Source organism: Aptenodytes patagonicus, chromosome 25 (genome assembly GCF_965638725.1).
Source record: "Aptenodytes patagonicus chromosome 25, bAptPat1.pri.cur, whole genome shotgun sequence".
Classification (NCBI taxonomy): Eukaryota; Metazoa; Chordata; class Aves; order Sphenisciformes; family Spheniscidae; genus Aptenodytes; species Aptenodytes patagonicus.
This window is the reverse complement of record NC_134973.1, coordinates 4,880,410-4,901,486: the sequence shown is the minus strand read 5'-3', so window position 1 is coordinate 4,901,486 and position 21,077 is coordinate 4,880,410. Positions and strand designations below refer to the sequence as shown.

Genomic DNA, 21,077 nt, shown 5'->3' with positions numbered 1-21,077 from the left:
GCCGCCGCCGCCGCCCCCGCCCTCGCGGGCCGCTGGGAGGGGTCTGCGCGCCTGAGGCGCTGATGGGAAACGGCGGGACGCGCGCGGCCTCATGGGAGTTGTAGTCCGACCGGCCGCTGTCGCCGGGCTGCGTCGGGGGGCTGGGGAAGGAGCGTGGCGGCTGCAGCCCCCCCCGTCTCCCCCGCAGCGAGGCGGCTCAGCCCTCTGAACGGCCTCGCTGCCGCGGGAGGCGCGGGGAGGGAGGCGGAGGCCTCCGCGGGACTACATCTCCCAGAGGCCTTTGCGGCAGAGCCGTCTGGCCTCGCCCGCCCCGCCAGCCGCGGTGCATCGTGGGACGGGAGCTCCAAAATGGACAACCCCAGGGACGCGCCAGGTACGGCCGGTCCCGCCGAGCCCCCGGCCCCTGCCCCGCCGCCCCCGGCCCGCCACCCCCCTCCCCCCTCCCCAGCCCGCCCTCGGCCCTGCGGCCCGGTAGCCGGCTGCGGTGCGGGGGCGGCGGCGGTGCCGCGCCGGGCTCGGCGGCCTCCCCGCCGCTGCGCGGGCAGCGACCCTCCCGCGGAGACGTCGGGGGGGGGGGTGTGTGCCCGGGCAGGGCCGTGGCATCATCCCCCCCGGTCGGCGCGGTAGCTCGGGGGGGGGGGCCCGAGCGCCGCAGCGTTCATTTTAATTCCCCCCCCCTTTTCCCGCAGGGAAAGCGAGCCGGTGGTTTGGGGTCGCGCAGTCTAAATCGGCCAAGACGAACGTGAATATCCTTCACCAAGAGGAGCTGATAGCGCAGAAAAAGAGAGAAATTGAGGCCAGGCTGGAGCAGCAAGCGAGACAGAATTACCTGAGCATACAGCAGCTGCCTCTGTTTGGAGAGTACGTGTGCGTTACGGTGCTTTTAGACGGGAGCTTCGCTGGCAGAAGACGGGCTTGTCTGTCAAATGACACTGAAGAGACAAGCTTTACAAAGCTCTTGCGCTTGGAGGCAAATACTGAGAAAGTTGAAATTGATAATTGAGTAACTAAAGGTTGGAGTAGGGTACTTGCGCTCTAATTGACCTAGTCAGATTTTTCGGATGCTAGAGTGAACAGATATGTGCTAACAGCAATCGTATATTTTCAAGAGTATTGTTACACTTTATTTCTGCTTCCTATTTGTTACCTTTCTTATAATCGCGACTCTTAAGAGTTAGCACAGCTCTACAGTTAAATGCTTGCCGGGGGTTCCTGGAAGCAGAGTAGCGTAACAGAGCAAGTAGAAACCCTGTTTCAGTGGGGTAGTAAAGGAGCCAGGTGGAGAGCTGGGGTAAATGCTGTAAGCAGCAAGCTGAATGGTTCTTGTGCTTTTGAAAAGCTGGGTGTGTTTTCAGCGTAGATGAGAGAGATTAGCAGTCATTAGCATTTGTCATGTTTTCTGTTCAAAATAAATGCGTGTGAGGGGGCTGGGGAGGATGATGAGTACCATCACCTACTTTTCTTTTTCTATTCAGAGATGACGGTACTGACAATGAAGCCTGTGTTTCCAACAAGTTTGTTAATGATGGCAGTTTCCTCCAGCAGTTTCTCAAGCTGCAGAAGGAAAAGTCAAGTACTGGTAGGTCGACTTATGAGCAACAGGAGGCCTTCCTTCTCCTGGTGGTACCAGCTTTGTGTGAGCTGCCTCCATGTATGTTCACTTTAGAAACCCTGCTATGAGCTGTTACCAGTACGAGTAAGTTCTAAAGCAGCGATGACCCCCTTAAATTTGGATTAAAGTCTTTCCTCAAGATGCGATAGGGAGGTTTGCCCTCTTTCCCTCTATAGGTGCTGTAAAACAAGCATCCATCTCTCTTCTAGCTTGAAACTCGCTTTGTAAAAATCATCACAGCTTTCATTTCATTATGCAGCTTTTACCAGTCGGTGTCTTTAACTTACTCTGAAAATAACGGCCTATTGCAGCTGTATTACTGCCTGAGTTGTTATTTGTAACCTTCTGAGATTAAAACAGTAAGGATGCACAGGAATTATTTTCCCCTCATTCTTTTCTAAGAACCTCCCCCAAGTTCTACTAGTAACTCGGCAAACACTTCTGCAACAAATGCTGGGAAGAAACCTATGCTGTTTGGGAAGCGCCCCGGTCAGGTCCTGAGCAGCATGCTGCACCAAGCGAAGAACTACTCCCATTCCAAACAGACCCCAGTCGTTAACCGCCTCAGTGTGTTTCAGTCGCCAGATGAAGATGAGGAGGAAGATTATGAGCAGTGGTTGGAAATTAAAGGTAAATGACACCTTGTGCTACATTGTTTTGGGGTGCGGGCCCGCTTGCCCTAGTGATAGGAGGACCTTCTCCCCGGTAGAGGGTTGGGTTTTTTTCCTTACGCCGTGAATTGGTATTCTTAGCGCAGTTCCTGCGTGCAGACTTCTGCGTCATGAAATATAAACGACACCAGTTAATGCTGGTGGACTCCTCCAAAGCCAGCTTCAGCAGAAAAGCTGAGGACTGAATGCTGTTAGATATTACTTATCCAGCCTGGACTCGGTATGGGAGATGGGTCACTCACCATAGTTAGACGGGGTCTGGTTTGTGCCTAGATTTATTTGAATTATCAAGGCAAGCGCTTGACCAGCCTATAAGTCTCTGTGGAAAAAATAATGCGTAGAGAAGAAATACATTGTGCTTTTAATGGAGCTTGATTGTTTGCTAATCATAATAATTCTGCTTTTGTACAATTGAAATCTGTTATGGCTAGTGCTGAGTTCTCTAGAACATATATAGATATAATGCTTGTATTTAAAATGGAATTTTAGTTTATTTGAATGATAGAAAATGAAAAGTCCTCGGTTTGGGTGTGGCTGCGTAGGGGGAAAAATTGTATGTGTTAATAAATAAGATTACGTGTAAGGCATGGAACTATGACCAGGTAAAATCAAAGTTCCTGCCTCTTTTCAAAGTTTCATTAGAAAATCTCACCTCTAGGTCCTGACCGCTTTAAGTAGGATAGAAAACCAATGAAGAATATTGCAGCACTTAAATAACCAAGTTTCTCTGGATAACCTGGGCTAGGAGGCCAGAAGGCAGATTTGCTTAATAATCTGAATTTCATGCGTGTATATTAATCAAGTATAAAATTAGATTGGAGTTGCTAAATAAGGCACACTAAGCTTTGTGTCATAATTTATTTCATTATATATTTACAAAAAACATGTCTAGCTGTTTCTGGTGGGATTTATAAAAGCATAATCTTAGCAAGTCTGAACTTAAGCGTGAAATGCACTGCAGGAATGTGAGAAGTAGCCACTGGCTGCAGGGAGCAAAGACGGAATGCGGACCCTTAATTTAAAGATCGTGGGTTCGAATCTAGTCTAGATCGAGCGTGGACAGCTCTGCTCCTGTGTGCTCTTTGTTCAGCGCCCTACCCAAAATATTGTTGTCTAGACAAACGCCTGTGTTTAGTTCCCATTGAATGTGTCCTGCATCAGCTCTGTAATCACTGTCAGTGTTAGTGGGTTCCTTTCTTGGCACAGAAGCCAAAATACAGTTTCTTGGAGACTGAGCTCTCCTCTTGTCTCTGGTGGGATTCCCTCCAAGCGAGGGTTGAGACATGGGCATATGCCAGTAGGAAGAACTATGTGCTCTGGCTACACAATCTGTCTCTGCTATCTGGGTACAGAGCGATGTCTTGGGGACTGGAATCTGTAATCTTTAGTGAGTAATGTGGTTGTTAAAACTAAATTCCTGTTCCTCCCCATCGTGTTTTGTATGGAGTAGAATTGTCAGAAGCAAATTATGTTGCAACTGAAGTTGCACCCTGAACCTTGGTGATCCGAATCGTGGGCTTTTCCTTGTAGGAAAAATCTAGACAAAATATTAACTTCCTACTAGGGGAGTGCAGAGGCTGACAGTAACCTAGGGATTGTAATTTGTACAGCTGTGTAAGACTGGATCCCCCATTTCATCCTTTTTCTTCCCATTCCCGTTCTACTTTTGTCTGCCGCCGTGGTTCTTAGAAGTAATGTACCTGTTGCCTGTTTGGTGTGTGAGTTGAACCCCAGTACTGACAGCCTGCTTAAAGTTTTACCCCCAGAGGATGCGGAGACCCGACAAGTGGTGGAAAAGCTGGCTAGGTTCGTGGCTGAAGGGGGACCAGAATTAGAGAAGGTCGCTATGGAAGACTACAAGGATAACCCAGCTTTTTCGTAAGTGTGGTGATAACTCTTGTCTTCCAAAGCAGAACACTGTCTCTTTGTAGGAGAAAAACATCAGCCTTGTGCATATAGTTCTCGGGGATGTGTTTGGTTTAATTATCGTTTGGTAGATTTGAGCTTTGCTGTGAGTAATTGTTTTATAGCTGGGGAAACTGAGGCAGAAAGTGATACTGTGATGGTGCTGAGGAGGCAGATCAGCTAGAGTTAGGAATACGGCCTGGGAGGTCTGGCTGCCTGTACAACATCTCGCGTATGGGTATCCTGGACTCGATCTCGGGGCTGGTTCTGTCTCCTCTGCCATTGATACGCTCTGTGGCTGTGGACGGAGGATTCCCTCCTGTATCAGAGGATGCTGTTATTTATTTCCCTTCAAGTGACGCAAAAAATTTGGATGCAAGTCCTTAGATTAAAGCTATGTGTATTTACACAAGCTGAAGACTTTGTAGTCCACGTTTTAAGTGCATTCTGAGTAATTTATCTGTTTTGTATTTTTGTGGTTTTGAGCTATTTATATCCCAAAGTATCAATGTCTGTGTATAGTTGTTGCTGATGCATATTTTTTGCCCTTTTTTCCTCCATCTCCACCCTAGGTTTTTGCATGATAAGAACAGCAGAGAATTCCTTTACTACAGAAAGAAAGTGGCAGAGATAAGAAAAGAGAATCAAAGTTCTCAGGCATCCTCTTCTCAGAAAGGTAATTAAGACTGGGATCTGGAGAATATGAACTGCATAAGTCAAATTTGACTTCTTCACTCTCTCTGTAACTGCTTGTTAGGTCTGTTCTGGAAACAGTTGGAGTGGATATTTGGCTGTCAATCTGCTGCCGGTAAATGAAATTTCAAAATGGAAGGAGATGGTGATGAAACATCACCATGATGGCATCAAGCTCTAGTGTCAAAACGGTTGTTTCCCAAGCCCACGGCATGCTGTAACATGCTCTATGTAAAGGGCTCTTGAAAGAGATTTTCCTTGTATTTCTCCAAAATCCTTAACAAAGTGAACTGAAATGATTTTCCATCGTGTGTGTTCTGGAAAGTGTTTCAGCCCTGAAAACGCTTTTAGGAAAAGTGCTTTTTCTCAGATGTTCTTATTTGGTTTGTTATCAATGAAAATGGTTGGTTGGTTTGTTGAACATAATCCCCATTTCTGCTGCCATTCCCCTAACTGGAGCTTTTCTTTTCTGCTTGGGACATAAATCCTTGCAAGTAAGGGACTGTGTTTTCAGGTGGGAAAACAGCAGAAGTGGGTGATCTGCCAACAGACAGGTGGTGCGAGCAGTGGAATCTGGTTAACTGTGTTAAGAGACAGAAATTATTTAGTGGGTGAAGTGTGGTCTTGCGGGCCAGGCATTTATCGCTTCTGGTCCAGCCTCTGTTTCAGGCCTGCGTGTGGCCCTGGCGAATCACTCAGCCTCTCTATGTCAGCTTCCTTTGCTGTGGAAAGGAGTGTTAATGCAATTTAGCTGTCATGCTGATGAGCTAACAGCTCAAACAAATCGTGGTTTAATAGACTGTAGGCTGAAAGAGCTTGTTACCAATATCGACTAACTGATACAACAGTTTGGAAGCTAAGCAGTATTATCCATACTTTACAGGTGTGGAATATTGAAGCAAGGAAAGGTTATGACTTGTCCATGGCTTATAATCATGTCTTCTGCCTCCTGGTCCTGTGCCAGCACACTGGAGTACTGGCACTGGTACTGTGCAGGTAGCAAATGTCATATAAGGCTGTCGTGGCTAAATAACGTCTTTGCCTGGCTCCTTATAAACATCAAATATGCTTGAAATATTAATGATCAGAGCCTTCTCTGTGCCTTTGGACTAAGGCTGCAGTAGCCATCTCTTCCAGGTGAGGATGGGGACTGTTCTATGGAGAATTTCCTCTGTCCTACAACCCTCCCCTAAAACGGCCAGCAGATGTGTAGGGACAGTAGGTACAAGTGGGATTACGATGCGGTATTAGTCTGCCACGTTTTCTAAGGCCTTCCCTTTGCTCCTGGGGACGTCAGTGGCAAAGTCTTTAACTAGAGATAATGGCGAGTGCTGAGGTGTAACCCTATGGAAAAGTGCCTGACGCGAGGAAGAAACAGACTTCCTCTGCAGTAGAGAGAAAGAAGTGTCCATCTTTGAAGTCAAAAGCTGGCTTGTCTGTTAATCTGCTCTCATCTAGCTCCTGGCGCAGAGGAAGCTGATGTGTGAATGGGCACTTCTCTGGTTACAAAGTTGTTGTACAACCTTATGCAATATCATGTTTTTGTGATATAAACTCTATGACTGTTTATGTGTAATATTTCTAAAAATTAAACTCGACCTTTTGCCCTTATTCTGCTCTTGGGGTTCTTAGAACAGATAGGCTTTGACTGTTGCTTGTGTGAGTTGGGCCCAGTACTGACAGCCTGCTTAAAGTTTCACCCCCAGACGACGAAGAGACAAAGAACTCTGCTGAGAAACTGGCCAGGTTCATAGCAGACGGGGGTCCCGAGGTGGAAGCTATTGCCTTGCAGAACAACCGAGAGAACCATGCTTTCAGGTAAGGGAAGAAACCAGCTGCTGAGTGTAATATGGGGGGGGCTTGGATGGGTCTCTTTTTTTTTTTTATTTTTAAGGGGAAACAATAGACAAGCTTGTGATACGTCTGAAGTTACAAGGACAGTGCACTTACATAGCACTGATACTTTTACATTCTCAAGCTTCACAGTTTAAAGCAAGGCACAGAGAGAGAGAAACCGATTTGCTTTCCCCAAAATTAATTTATAACTTCCACCCCTCCTCACCTGCTTTCTGTTGCAATGTACTAGTATAATTCTGACTTTTTCCCTATAGCTGTGTTTTGATGTGGGCCCCCATCCACCACTCATACCGCTGTTGTCCAGTTAATGTCCTTTACACAGCATCTTCACTAACGTACAGGTAGCATTCCTTCACCATTAGGTCCTCCTTTGGAATATCTTTTTCAGCCTTTCAGATGTGAATTGTTCTCTTCAGTGCTCACTGACAGCTGTTTAATGCCTCCCTTTGGTCTCATCCATGTTTCATTTTTCTGCTCTTACAAACAATTTGGTGTGTTCTCTGGAAGTGAAGTGGGGCTCGGCAGGCCTTGTTTTGTTGCTGATATTTTGGCACTTCATTGGCTGCCTTCTGGCCCTCTGGGGTACTCCCCTTGTGTTGTGAATTACATTAGACAGATGTGCTAACACCTGAGCTGTTTCATTATTTACTTTAAAACACTGCTGTGATCCCACCCGAGCACGATCAAGTTAAACACCATCTCCTTTGTTACGATTTCATCAGGTTTGCCACAGGGAGGGCCCCATCCTGCCCTCTGCTTGGTCCTGAAGCAATCCTTAGTGCTGTTATTCAAATGGAGGGATGCAGGACCACATTTAGTGAATTTTAAAATACGTCAGAGAGCTGTTTGTGTTCGCCTGTGCATGTTGTGCAGTGGTAGATAGGAAAGGCCTGTCATCTCTTATGTTTTCTCGTGGGAGCGGGCACTATCCCGAGGAGAGGTTATGTCAAGTATTAAACTGGTCCTCTAAAAAGAGAAGACTGTAGAGGAGTTAGGAATAGACAAGTTTTCTGTGTGAAGTATTTAAATTGGAGGGAGCCCAAAAAGGTAACGTGTTTGTACCAAACATGACTATATTGATGCTTTTTTTTTTTTTTTTTTTGCATAGCTGCTAGACTGAGGCTTGTTCATGTTCTTCCCACAGAGACTAGGGAGTTTTATTTTACCCAAAAGGTCAGAGATGCCTATTTCCGGAAGGGGTAGCAAATAAAGCAATGTTTTTTGTGTATGAGGGAACAGAAGGAGGAGTCACTGTGTAATTAAGCAGACTGGTAGTGTCAATGCTTCCAGCTTGAATAGAGAGCTTGGGAGCCGTTTCTTTAGGCAGTGGTTTGGCATTCCCGTTGGTAAGATGTGAATGTTTGTTTGCTTCTGTGAACTGAAACCCGACGTGTTGTGGAGCCCTTGCAGTTTTTCCAAACGTGTTCTGGAAGGCAGGTGAATTCTGGGGGAGGACCTTGCGTTTCCACAAATGTAACATGATCCTTTTTAGTACTGTGTGTTTATTTGGCACCAAAAATAGCTGTGGTTTGCTCATGAATGGGAAATACGCTTCCTGATCCCAAAGGCTTGCAGCCTACCTTGCAAGAGCATGTGGAGCCCTGCGTTGCATGCACATACACACAGGATGGTGCTGGAGAGCAAGGAAGTGTGTGGGAAGGCTAGTTGTGCAAGAGCGTTGCAGAAAAGAAAAGCCCTGACCAAACTGTGCTACGTCCAACCCCCTGCATATGACTGTTACATCGAAACTTTATTTTTTTTTTTTTCTTTTTCTTTATAGGTTTTTATATGAGCCAAACAGCAAAGGCTACAAGTATTACCGGCAGAAACTGGAGGAGTTCCGTAAGGCCAAAACCAGCACTGTGTGTGCCCCCTTGCCTGTAGAGTCCAGTCTGAAAAGGAAGACCAGTCCCGAGGCATCACCGTCGCCTTTGTGCTTATCATCTTTGCCTTTGCCCTTGCCCTCACCTTTGCCTTTGCCCCTGCCCTTGCCCGTGCCCTCGCCTTTGCCCTTGCCTGTGCCCTCGCCTTTGCCCTTGCCCGTGCCCTCACCCTTGCCCTCACCTTCACCATCATCGTCTACAACTCCACCTGATCAGACAGCTACAACTTCTGCTGCAACAACAGCTACAGCTACTGCTACAGGCACTACTAAAAAGAAGCGGAAGAGCAGGTGGGGACCCGAGGAGGACAAGGTTGAATTGCCTCTCCCACAGCTTGTCCAACAGCTGGATTCTCCCTCCCCTCTTTCAGGTTAGTGGGTCTGTATATCGTTTTGAATAACTGTTTTTCCTGGGGAGCGCATTCTGCTTTAGCACAGCTGGCTTTGTAAACAGAAAACCCAGTGAGTCTTATCTCTTGTTGTAATCTCCCTGGTTGCCAGCCCCCTATCTTTCAGCTAGGTCTAGCAGCTAGCTCTCCCCTGTGTGGAAGCCCAGATAAACCACTTTATCTCACTGACACCAGGGATTGGATCTTATCGTTCTCCAGCTATCTCTAAAACCCTGCTGTGCTATAGCTCATTACAGCCTCAGCCTCTACACTATTTAGGGCTATTTCACTTCAGGAAGAGAGTCTGTCAGAAAACAAATCTCAAAGGCTGAACTGTGCTTACTCCCCACGGTAGGATAAAATCCCTGGGTAGCACTTCCATCTCACTCTAACTGATCTGAGGCTAAATGGGAATAGCTGTTCCCCAAGTGCTGGTGCGGGCGCAAGTATAACTTCCAGTTCCAATCTATACCCATTTCGGTTCATTTGATTACAGACGGGGTTCACAGTCCTCATCCAGCGTTGAGGTTCATGCTCCTGTTACTTCACCTGCCAAGTTCACCCAGGGGGTGCAGCTCTCTTCGAGTGCTGGAAGATAATTCTTCCAGTCGAGGCACTTCTAGTGAGCCTTCGGAGGTTGAACTCTGGTGGCCCATCTGTGCATGTGCAGATAGGTAATTAGGCAGGCAGTTAGAGATGCATACAAAAACTGAGTCACTCAAGGACAACAGGTGAATGCAGACATTTAAGATGGCATCTTTGAATCCTTTGCCCAATTAGTGTGGTATGGGGAAAGGATGTGAAAAGGAGAAAGAGAAGGCAGAAGATAAGGCAGTCGGTGTTGGCAAACTGAGAGAATTAATAGTATGAGGCTAAAGTCACAGGAAAAGTAATAGGTACCTGTCTCAATAGGGACCTTTTACAAAAAGCAATAGCAGAACAGATGAAGTGGGACAAGTAATAGAAAACAAGCTATAATTTTCCGAGCTGCAGGGTGGGACCACAGATAATTCTCAACGCATGGTGATCCTGTACAATACATTGCTCCGACAAGTCAGTGGGTCTTCTGCTTTGGCTGGGTTTTAGAGGAAATAATTGCTCAGCCATTAATAGCTTTGATTGTTAGGCTTGGGTAAGATGTAGGGTTGGCTGTATATGCTGTGGTGTCTGTTGATTCCGCGGAGGTCAGGAAGGAAGGACTATCACCTAAGCCAGCACTTCAAATGTAGATGAGGAGGAGTTCCTATGTAATTCTGTCTTCTGATCACAGCCCTATACAGAAGTCTTGGCTATACATCTCATATGTACAGGACAAGATACCAACCTGGATGGCTTATTCATTTGACCTTGAGTTGCTGCTCATAGGCAGAAATCAGATGCAAAAGTCTTTCCTAATTTTGTACCTCTAGAGTAATTTTTCTTTTCTTGCAGACAGTAATGAAGCTTCGATGATGAAGCTGGGCAGGCGCTATCAAAACAAGCATCACATTCCGTCTTAATATCTCCTGCTGCAGTGGGGGGGCTGCAAGGGTATCCATGTGCTCATTCCAGCATGCTTCCTGCTGAAATCTCCCCTGGCTCTTTCAGCCTCCCCTTAATTAGACAGGGATATGCTCGTTGTGTTCATGCTCACTTTCTGCAGGGCTTTGTGTCAAGTAGAAGAAAAGGACAGCAAACAATTTGCCAGGCATAACAAATCAACCGTTAATGCGCTGTTAATGCTCTGCAGGGGGAAGGATTTTTTTTTTATTGGTTCAGATGAACTAATCCCTTTTTAGAATTAACGTCTTCAACCTGACAGGTGAAGAGAATTCCAAATTACACCCCTGGTCCAGTGGAAGGTTAGAGTTGCACCGTATGCTTTAGTGCCTAAATATCTACGTCTTAGTACTTTATCCTTAGCAATTGTTTTGGATTTAGTGGAGGACTGTTCTGATTCTTTTCCTGTCTACTCTTAGTAATAAATCAGTATCGTGGAGAGGAGAAAGCGTAGCCCTTTTGGACAGAAACAAGGCTCCTCTTAAAGGTATTGATATCAAACCACTTAACTGCATACATACTGCAGGGACTAATACATCTGAAAAGCTGAACAGGAGAGAGATACTGTGATTGGTGAACTCTGTGGAAAATGGGAAATTACAGGCTGTCATTAGAATTTTCTGAAACCTAGTATTGGATTGGTTCGGGTCTGATTAGTTTTAATTGAGTAAGATCTTCAGACTATGAAGCAAAAAATCAGGCGCTTGTGTCGGGATTTCTCCTGCTGTCCTTAAAGGACGCTCACTTCTCTTGTAACAAGCTCCTCTTCGGGCATGTGGGAAAGGGATAAACCTTCAGGTAGTCTTCTGCCAATGCTGCAGATAGACTGCACCATTAACCCTGTAGGCAAAGCTGATGTCATTCAAGGAAAAAAAAATGTATTTTTCCCAGGCCTGCTGAACACGAGACTGAGAAGCAACTCCTTATCTCTTGCTGAGTGTTTGCCTGGTGCTAGACCAGTGTAAGGAACTTATAAATCTTATCTGTTTTTATGCTGTTGTGGTTTAACCCCAGTCGGCAACCAAGCACCACACGGCTGCTGGCTCATCCTCCCCCACCCCCGGTGGGATGGGGGAGAGAATCAGAAGAGCAAAACTAAGAAAACGCCTGGGTTGAGATAAGAACAGCTTAATAATTGAAATAAAATAGTAATAATAAATTGTAATGAAAAGGAAAACAACAAAAGAGAGAGAGAGGAGCAAAACCCAGGAAAAACAAGTGATGCAACTGCTCACCACCCGCCAACCAATACCCGGCCAGTCCCCGAGCAGCGATGGCTGCCCCCCGGCCAACTCCCCCCAGCTTGTATACTGGGCATGACGTCGTATGGTATGGAATAGCCCTTTGGCCAGTTGGGGTCAGCTCTCCTGGCTGTGCCCCCTCCCAGCTTCTTGTGCACCTGGCAGAGCACGGGAAGCTGAAAAGTCCTTGACTAGCGTAAGCACTGCTCAGCAACAACTAAAACATCGGTGTGTTATCAACATTGTTCTCACCCTAAATCCAAAACACAGCACTGTACCAGCTACTAGGAAGAAAATTAACTGTATCCCAGCTGAAACCAGGACATATGCAAATACATTGGCCGATCTTATTTATGAATAGACTTTTCTATCTTCAGATGTGGACTTGGGGCGGAGCTTCGGTTTTTCGGTCAACGTTGCGTGTATTGTGATACTTTGAGCCAAGCCTACAAAATTATCCCCCAGAGCTAAATTTCTGCAGTGACTCTTTCAGCATCACTCAGCATAAAGTCTGCAAGGTACCAGAGCAGTCAGACAAACCAGACGTAGTTTTAGCACGAGAAGGAGCAGTGGCATATGCTTTCTGGGAAGTAAAAGGAGATGCTACAGTCTCACCTTTCTCCTTTAAGGTGGTTATATATGCTGGCAAGCCACCAGCTCGCGGGGCCTCTAGAGCCATGCCTGGCTCTTAGCCTGAGTGTTTATGCAATTCAGAACTAAGCCGAAGAGCTGCTGACCTCTGTGAAGGGCAGAGAGTCTTCCTCGGTGCATTCAGAAAGCTTTCCCATGCCCTGAGACAGGAGGTGAATCTTTGACTAGGGCTGATGCTGAAGTGCCCCGGTCACACATAACATTTGGGGCCAGATTCTTCTTTCCGTGGAATAGGCGTAGTGTGTTCATTAAAACTGTTTCCAAATCTCGGTGCTCTCTGAGACAGAAATTGGGCTGTTTATCAATAATAGATAGGTTTATTTTTCTATTTGTTCTTATTTCTTGGGAGCTGAAAGCGCGTATCCTAGCACCAAGCCTAGCGTAACACGGCTTCTTGCTTCCCTCCTCTTGGAAAACCTCTTGCAGTGTTTTACATAACTCTTCCTGCAGAGTTGACTCCTGGCGCTGGTGCGAATGTGCAGAGGCTGTAGCTGTGCAAGGGAGGGTGGATGCGCTGGTTTATGTTCTCCTTGGGAGGCTGGAGTTAAGGAAGCTGCTTTCCAATCGCGGCGTGCTCAGCCAAAAGCGTGCGGGAGAGGAGGGGAGATAAGAGCGCTCAGATCAATTGCCCCGAGTGCGAGTAAGAGGAAGGGAGAAGACGACCCCTGGGGCCTAATTAGCATGCTGTGTAGACATTTGGTGTCATGAACAATGATCCTATTATTATCGGGCTTCATAATTAATAGATAATGAATAATTAATGAAGCATCATTTAACTGTAGTCTGGACTTACATTCAAATGGAGGTTTTTGCAGTCATTAGGAAGAAATCCTTTTCCTTGTATTGAAAAATGCAGTGCGCTTTCAAGTGCAGTTGTGTGTCTTCTTTTAATCCCTTAAATATTTAACTGTTGGGATCTTAGCTCTGAGGTGCTTTAGAGGGGAGCTGCCAGCCCTGCTAGATACATAGGAACCGTGTTTGCAAGGCAGTCTCCATTGTAAATCTCTTTTTTGCAGACCCAGCAGTGTTTCTATTACTTTCTTTCATGGTGCAGGAATCACAAATAGGCTTCCTTTTTTCCCCCCTCTCTCTTTCCTTTAACTTGCCCTTTGAACTCGGAGTGCCGTATGGTCATTTTAAATCGGTAGGTGCCCTTCCCAGATAATGTTAACATCTAATTTCAGGGTTTATCTGATACAACAGCAAAAATCATTCCAAAGGAGGAGCTTCTAAAAGGGGATGCTGCAGAAGAAGGAGGATACATCAATGGGATTGTCAAGCAGAGACTTAAAATGTCCCCTCTTTGAAAGCAGGGCAGCATCCCTGGCAATGCTCTTCTTGAGCCTGTAGATAAGAAACTAAAATCTCCTTGGGGAATGGCAACTTCCAAAAGCGGCATAATGCTCATGTCTTTATTCTAATGTGGTCATTCGCTTTTCGTTTTGACTGAAGTTGCTGTTTACACAGTAATCAGCAGACACTTACGTGCAGGGATTGGACAATATGCTGACAGGCTCAGATCTGCTTGTGACTCAATTCTGAATAATTAAGTATCACTCTTTGCAGTGGCTGGGGCTCATGGAGGGGAATTAATCTTAAGGAGGAATGATTTTTAAAGCGTGGTGTAGCAGATTGCCGTGCAGTGTGACCTCCGAGGATGTGAGACACAGTTTGCGAGTCCGCTAACGCGGTACGGGCAGAGCCTTGGACCAGGGTGAGGGAATGCTCTGAGCTGGCTGGCGAAGGAGGTGCGACCCGGTGGCTTTCCTGCTCCTGTGGTTCCTAAGTCCTGCCAGGCGGTTGTTCTTCAGTTAAGTGTCTCAATGCTGGAACCGTGAAATGAGTGTAAAACTTCATGTGGGGATCCTGAGATACGGTTTCACTGGTCTCAACAGCTGTCTCAGATTTTTGAAAGTCTTTTAACATGTGCTTATTACAGTTCAGGACCTCAAGGGTCTTGGTTATGAAAAAGGGAAACCGGTTGGTTTGGTGGGTGTGACGGAGCTCTCCGAAGCCCAGAAGAAACAGCTGAAGGAGCAGCAGGAGGTAATGCCCTGAAATGATTTCCAAATTCATATGGCGTTGCAGCACGGCTGGGTTAGATGGGAAAACGGAGGTGGAGATAGCAAAGAAACTTTCCCAGTGGCCCACAAATAAATCTCTAGGATTTGTGCTGAATGCCTAAGAATCATGTGATGCTGCAGTCAGCAGAAATATTAGAGGACTTTGGGGAATATGAATTAAGCCAGCCAATTGCTGTCCTACCAAACTGAAACCCAAAAATCTATAAGGTCTGTTGTGTCACATCTGCAGCTGGTTATGTATTGCTTCAGGAGTGGAGAGAAGGTGAGTGGATACTTGCAGGCTTTGGGGGAATGAGAGCAGAATTGGCTTTTGCCAGAACGTGAGGGTGAAGTTTTAACTGTGTGGGGATGATCAGACGGCAGCAGTCCTCAGCGTTAATATCAAGGTTCTTCTGTTGGAGGAACCGGCACATAATGCTCCTGTTTGAGCTGAGAAGCGAGCGGATCAGATCAAGCAGCAGCACTGCCTGCTGCGATCTGTAGTTGTCATAACCTGTATTCTGTAGGGCAGCTGGGGCGGGTGCGGGCTCTGCTGCGGAACTCCGCGTGCCGCCATGGCAGACTGCTGCCTGTGACCTGGCTGTCGTCTCGAGTGCGCTGTTGCATCTCTTCCCCTAGATGCAGCAGATGTATGATATGATCATGAAGCACAAGCGAGCCATGCAGGAGATGCAGATGATGTGGGAAAAGGCAATTCAGCAGCACCAGCATGGCTATGACAGCGATGAAGAGGTGGACAGTGAGCTGGGAACGTGGGAGCACCAGCTTCGACGCATGGAGATGGACAAGACGCGAGGTGTGTGGGGAGCTGCCGTGCAAACGTCTTGCTCTGCGGTTGTACAGAGGCCTCCAGAGGGAGATGTCTGAGATCACATTGTTGGCGTGGGAGTCGCAGGGTCACTTTTCACTGGTCTCTGCTGTGGCTTCATTGCCTGTTGAGTGGAGATAATAACTGTCTGTTGCTGTGAGGTTTTATGCTTCACAAACCCTCTGAAATTCCAAGTCAAAGAACGCTGCGTTACTGCCGTTTTCTCTCCTCTGTGTCTTGGGCAGAGTGGGCTGAGCAGCTGACCCAGATGGGCAGAGGGAAACATTTCATCGGAGACTTTCTTCCGCCTGACGAGCTGGAGAAATTCATGGAGACATTCAAAGCACTGAAGGTGAAATAGCAAAGACTTCACAGGGGGGTGGCAGTGCTTCAGACTTGTCCCGTAGCAGTGAGAGAAAGATCTCAAGCTTGCTTAGCCCTTTTTCACAGCAGTTAGCTACCTTGCAGCCTTGAGGTGCTTCTGCCCTTACACTGGGAGCTCTGTTACTTCTGGAGGAAACAAGGGGATGGCTTTTTGGTCTTTGCAAAGAAACGGCTGTAGCAAATTAGAGAACAGACTATTGGGACAGTATTTGGGGGTTAGCTGAAATTATAGACGAGCCTCTCAGACTACCCGCCATTTGTCTGCTGTTCTTGTTTTGGATAAGTGGTTGCTGATGCCAAGCAAGGAAAATCTGAATTTTTATCCAGACGATTGCAGTAAAGTGAAAATACAAAGCCTACAAAAAGCTTATGCAAAGCACTTCAATACCTGCCAATTCTTCCTAAACTGTAGAATTTCTTGATGCTGGCGCATCCCTCATAATGTTTTCATGTAACCAGCGTGGGGTCTGACATTCCCTGGAGATCCTGGCTTAAATAAGAACTGTGTCTGAAGCTTGATGCAGTGAGCAACTTTAAATTCAGGAGCTAAATATTTCTCAGCTTAATCTCACAGTAGCATTCCCTGCTTCTTGCAGATTATGTTATAGGGCTGTGCAGTGCTTTATCATTTACCTATTTTTCTTCTCTGTGGTGGTGCAGAACTGGAATCCCAGTAAATCGTGCTAGTTACTAATTGTTTGCCAGAACCATCCTAACTTCGAGTAGCTGAAGCTGGTTTTCCCTTCCTCTGACCCACAAAGATAGGTGCATATAAAAAATAACCGACGCTACCTTTTGTGTCTCTGCAGGAAGGACGTGAGCCAGATTATTCTGAATACAAAGAGTTCAAACTGACTGTGGAAAACATAGGTTATCAAATGCTAATGAAGATGGGCTGGAAGGAAGGCGAGGGACTTGGCTCGGATGGACAGGGGATTAAAAACCCAGTCAGCAAGTAAGCAGAGTTCTTCTACTATTGATTTAGTCCTTTCCTCTTGGGCTGATAATTGATGCTCCTACCCTAGCCTGCTGGAAGCAGCTGCAGTGAATGTGACTGTAATTCATCACTTGAACAGAATATGGAATCCTCGCAGCAAAAGAGAAAAATCGCTTCTGATTTCTTTGGGGTTCCCTCCCCCCAAGGCCTGGGTTTCTCACTGTACCTCAGGCACGAGGTGTGATCTGAGCCACGAGTTTCTAATCTCAGTTTGCATAGTGTGGTGTTCTGGAAGGTGCCTTCTCCCCAGTTTCCCCATCTATAAAATGAAGATAATACTTGTCTGCACCTCACCTCTCCCGGGGCATGTGAGGATTAAGTCATGTCTTTAAAGTCACAAATTTATTTAAGTATTAAAGAACATGCCTTTTGCATCTGAAGCGCCGTTGGTGCCTGCTGGCTAGTCCCCGGTGTACTGTGGGTGAAAGGCGATTACCAACATTTGCTACTGCTAGACCTGTGTTTGAAAGATGTTTCAGTCCAGATCAGAGAGCTTTGTGTGCAATCATGCAACTGTCTTGACGTCACTCTTTTGCACAGAAGTTGTCTGATTTGATCACACTTTGTGTATAATAAAGCTTTATGAGAGCTCTATGCAAAAATAGATGAGCATCTCTTTTTTTAGGTGGATCATCTGTTGGTAACGTATGCTGAACTTCAAAACCACTTACTGGGGATAGGAAATACTCTGAATTGTTCTTTAGCATTAGATCCTTTTAGAAATAACAGTTGTTTGTTTACTGCACAATAGAAAGTGTCTCTACAAAGCAGTTCTTCACCTCTTTCGCAAGAAGCTCTCTCTGGCAACGTGCTTGTTGGTTCAGAGAAGTCCTGTGAGAAAGATCTCCGTAATCAAAACAGCAAGGCTTACCGACAACAGAAGGAAGGCAGTTTCTGTCCATCGCAGGGTTGGACGAGGGTTGTGATTTGCCCGGGCTCTACCATCTCTGATGTTCTTAGAATGGATAAGAAGGTGCTGCTGCAGATGGAAAGGAATTGCTTCCGCTTTTGGACTGTTCCGGAGTGAAGGAACGGGAGGCAGGCGCGTTGTTTAACAGTTCCGTGGACCTCCAATCAGTGAGGTACAAATCGACGCATTTGGTTGCCAAAGGTTAGCCTGCCAGTCAGAGCACCGTTCAGTCGGGAGGCATCCAAAGCGTAGATGGTATTTCTGTTCCAGCTGTGAAAGGTTAAGCAAATATATGTTGACACTGCTGCTTCCATCTAACAATAGCAAGCGTCATTGATTTGGAAGGGCAACGTGGAAACGTGGCAAATGCAATAAGCTGCTCGGTATTAGCTGTCTGTCCTGATGCAGCGCGCTCTGTGTGATTGTCGTGGTTTCACCCCAGTCGGCAACCGAGCACCACCCAGCCGCTCGCTCGCCCTCTCCCCACCGGTGGGACCGGGGAGAGAATCGGAAGAGTTAAAAGTAAGAAAACGCCTGGGTTGAGATAAGAACAGCTTAATAATTGAAATAAAATAGTAATGATAATGAAGTGTAATGAAAAGGAAAACAACAAAAGAGAGAGAGAGAGGAGCAAAACCCAGGAAAAACAAGTGATGCAACTGCTCACCACCCGCCAACCAATACCCGGCCAGTCCCCGAGCAGCGATGGCTGCCCCCCGGCCAACTCCCCCCAGCTTGTATACTGGGCATGACATCGTATGGTATGGAATAGCCCTTTGGCCAGTTGGGGTCAGCTCTCCTGGCTGTGCCCCCTCCCAGCTTCTTGTGCACCTGGCAGAGCACGGGAAGCTGAAAAGTCCTTGACTTTTCCTCTTGGACATGAGGAAAAATTTCTTTACTGAAAGAGCGGTTAAACATTGGAACAGGCTGCCCGGGGAAGTGGTGGAGTCCCCATCCCTGGAAGTATTTAAAAGACGTGTAGATGAGGCGCTGAGGGACATGGTTTAGTGGGCATGGTGGGGTTGGGTTGACGGTTGGACTTGATGATCTTAGAGGTCTTTTCCAACCTTAATGATTCTATGACTTAGTATAAGCACTGCTTAGCAACAACTAAACCATCGGTGTGTTATCACATTATTCTCGTGCTAAATCCAAAACACAGCACTGTACCAGCTACTAGGAAGACAACTAACTCCATCCCAGCTGAAACCAGGACAGTGATGATGCCCAGTGCTCCCTGATGCTTGTTCTCTCACCTCTGAGCAGGTATTTCTGGTGAAGAGGAAGGCGATCTGTCACATCACCTTACCTCAGGGGCTTTGGTCCCTCTTTCCAAACAGGGGAACTACTGCTGTGGATGGAGCTGGTTTTGGCATTGATCGTCCCGCCGAGCTGACCAAGGAGGATGATGAGTACGAGGCGTTCCGTAAACGAATGATGCTCGCCTACCGCTTCCGACCAAATCCATTGGTAAGGTGGTCCTGAAACCAGAGCAGGCACAGCGACAAATCCACTGAGGCTTCTGTGCGTGTCTTGTAAGGGTGGGAGTGTTTCTAGTGCTTAGCCAAGAGGGCAAACACTGTCGAAGTTTCTCTTTGATTCTGCTCTCATGTTGAATCAAATTATTGCTACCAAAACATCCATGGATGCGCGGTTTTCCTTGCTATGATTTGATTTTTTTTTTTTAGTACAAAAGCCCCTGTTTTTAGTTTTCTCTGGTACATACAAAGTATGAACTCTGCGCACAAAGGAAGCGGATGGGCTGTCCGTGAATCCATGGTTTATTTTGAATAATTGCTTTCCTGGTTGCAGAAGGCTTGTACATTTGCATTTGCCTCTGTTACGTTCAGCGTGCCAGCACACCTGGAAAGCTACATTTGTAGCTTTTGATGGAAAACCTCAGGTTTCACTGTGAGAAGTGTCACATTTCAGTGGCTTTTTCAGGTAATTAAGCTCAGATGCTCATTGTTCTGTGAAGACAGCAATTTTGATTAATTTTCTCTTGTTATTCCCCACAGAACAATCCACGACGACCTTACTACTGAGAATGTTTTTTGGGACAATGTATTTTCAAAACAATTGTAATTTTACTGTGAAATGTTATGAAACTGCATTATCATTCTCTTTATTTGCTAATATTGTAAAACTTAACTGAAGTCACAATACCATCTTTCACCCAGAAGAAAGGCCTGCGAGCCCACTCACTGCACAGTCGAGTGTCATGACAACCGTGTCGTAACAAGGCCTGGGTGGTGTTCAGAGAGGAGAACGGAGCAGGTGGGAACGGGGATCTTCACACGGTGCCCTGCTGACAGTGGGAGGGTAGCACCAAAGATACCAATAGGAATAGTTCAGGGACTCCATTCGTGTTTAGCTCAGTGCCATGTTACAAGGAACGCATTTTTTTTGTGTAACAGCACATCCTCCGTTGTTCAGGTACGGAGCTTGTGCTGCTCTGGGGGTGTTTTTTTGTTTGTTGTTTGTGTTTTGGGTTTTTTTTTTAATGGCAAATACAACAAGGGACTGTCTCCGACCCAGCTTTTGGGGCTATTGTTCAGTCAGGCTGTTGTTCCCTGAAGAACTGGGTTCTGATGCTGTCATGAAGCCCGAAGTATAGTCTGACCTTCAACTGACATTGCAAAACCAGTGCCTAGTTGTTTTACCTCTGCCCTGTGGAAGAGAAGGCGTGGATCGGTGTGGAGCGTGCCTGCAAGGGTTGAGGGGCGCAGGGCAAGTTCATTCAACTTCAGAGGCGACAGCCTCCTGGTTTCTCGAACACTAAGTTCACCCCCAGCTTCCTAGCAAAACGAGAGACTTGCTAACACTGTCTGTGGATTGGGGTGATGAAGAACCAAGCCTTCAAACACAGCTTGTCAAAGGCCATTTGGATTTTGTTGTCATGAGAAACCCCTCTACAAATACCAATTCTCTTCATTCAGTCTGTAAATAAAATAAAACTCATTTGTTCCTTAGTTTTAATCACTGAATTTTTGGAAAGAGCAAGAGCGGTCTTACTGTGGGTTTTCGTAGGCTGGGAGACTGCTCTAGATCTCTTTCCTTCCAAGCATCTTAGAGAAAACAAAGTGAGGTTGGTTGGTTTGGTTTCTTTCGCGTTTGTTTTCCCTCGGTCCAAATACTTGGCGTGTGGTTCTCTTTTGTTAATTTTTCTTAACAACGTAGAGTCAAGGACTTGGCTTTCAATAAAAACATTTGAAACGGTGAATTCAGTAGGGGTTCATTCTGAGAAAAACCGAAATACGTGAGCGCCTTGCAGAAGCGTGGAGCTGGGCTTGTTCCTGGGGAGCACGTGGCGTGCCAGCACACTCCCTGCAGCTTGTGCCCGGGGTTGTTGCACCTGGGATGGCTAATCAGCATGGGCAGTAATCGTGGAAGATTGGGAAATAAAGATACGAAATCTGGCAGGTCTTCTGTAGGGCCAGATTAAGGTCACTGT

The 21,077-nt window shown here is 46.4% G+C and overlaps 1 protein-coding gene across 3 annotated transcripts; it reads left to right on the top strand.

Annotated features, from left to right (window-relative positions):
* The first annotated feature begins 326 nt into the window (after window positions 1-326).
* On the top strand, window positions 327-20,846 carry SUGP1 (SURP and G-patch domain containing 1). Of its 3 annotated transcripts, none has more exons than XM_076359374.1 (14): window positions 327-373; window positions 690-861; window positions 1,476-1,579; window positions 2,015-2,242; window positions 4,050-4,161; window positions 4,761-4,864; window positions 6,576-6,699; window positions 8,519-8,991; window positions 14,380-14,486; window positions 15,143-15,320; window positions 15,578-15,684; window positions 16,526-16,671; window positions 18,964-19,093; window positions 19,642-20,846. In XM_076359374.1, exons 1-14 carry the CDS (start codon window positions 349-351, stop codon window positions 19,666-19,668), a joined length of 2,037 nt encoding a protein of 678 aa, XP_076215489.1. In that variant the 5' UTR covers window positions 327-348; the 3' UTR covers window positions 19,669-20,846. The 3 variants fall into 3 exon arrangements, with proteins under 3 accessions (XP_076215489.1, XP_076215488.1, XP_076215487.1); XM_076359373.1 differs by having other exon boundaries at window positions 4,038-4,161; window positions 6,588-6,699; XM_076359372.1 differs by having other exon boundaries at window positions 4,038-4,161.
* The last annotated feature ends 231 nt before the right edge of the window (window positions 20,847-21,077 follow it).

Bases quoted from the DNA above. Each gene is read 5' to 3' on its own strand.
- SUGP1 (XM_076359372.1), top strand. From the start codon at position 349: ATGGACAACCCCAGGGACGCGCCAG. The intron at 1,580-2,014 runs GTAGGTCGACTT...TTCTTTTCTAAG, and splicing joins GAAGGAAAAGTCAAGTACTG to AACCTCCCCCAAGTTCTACT. The intron at 4,162-4,760 runs GTAAGTGTGGTG...TCTCCACCCTAG, and splicing joins AAGGATAACCCAGCTTTTTC to GTTTTTGCATGATAAGAACA.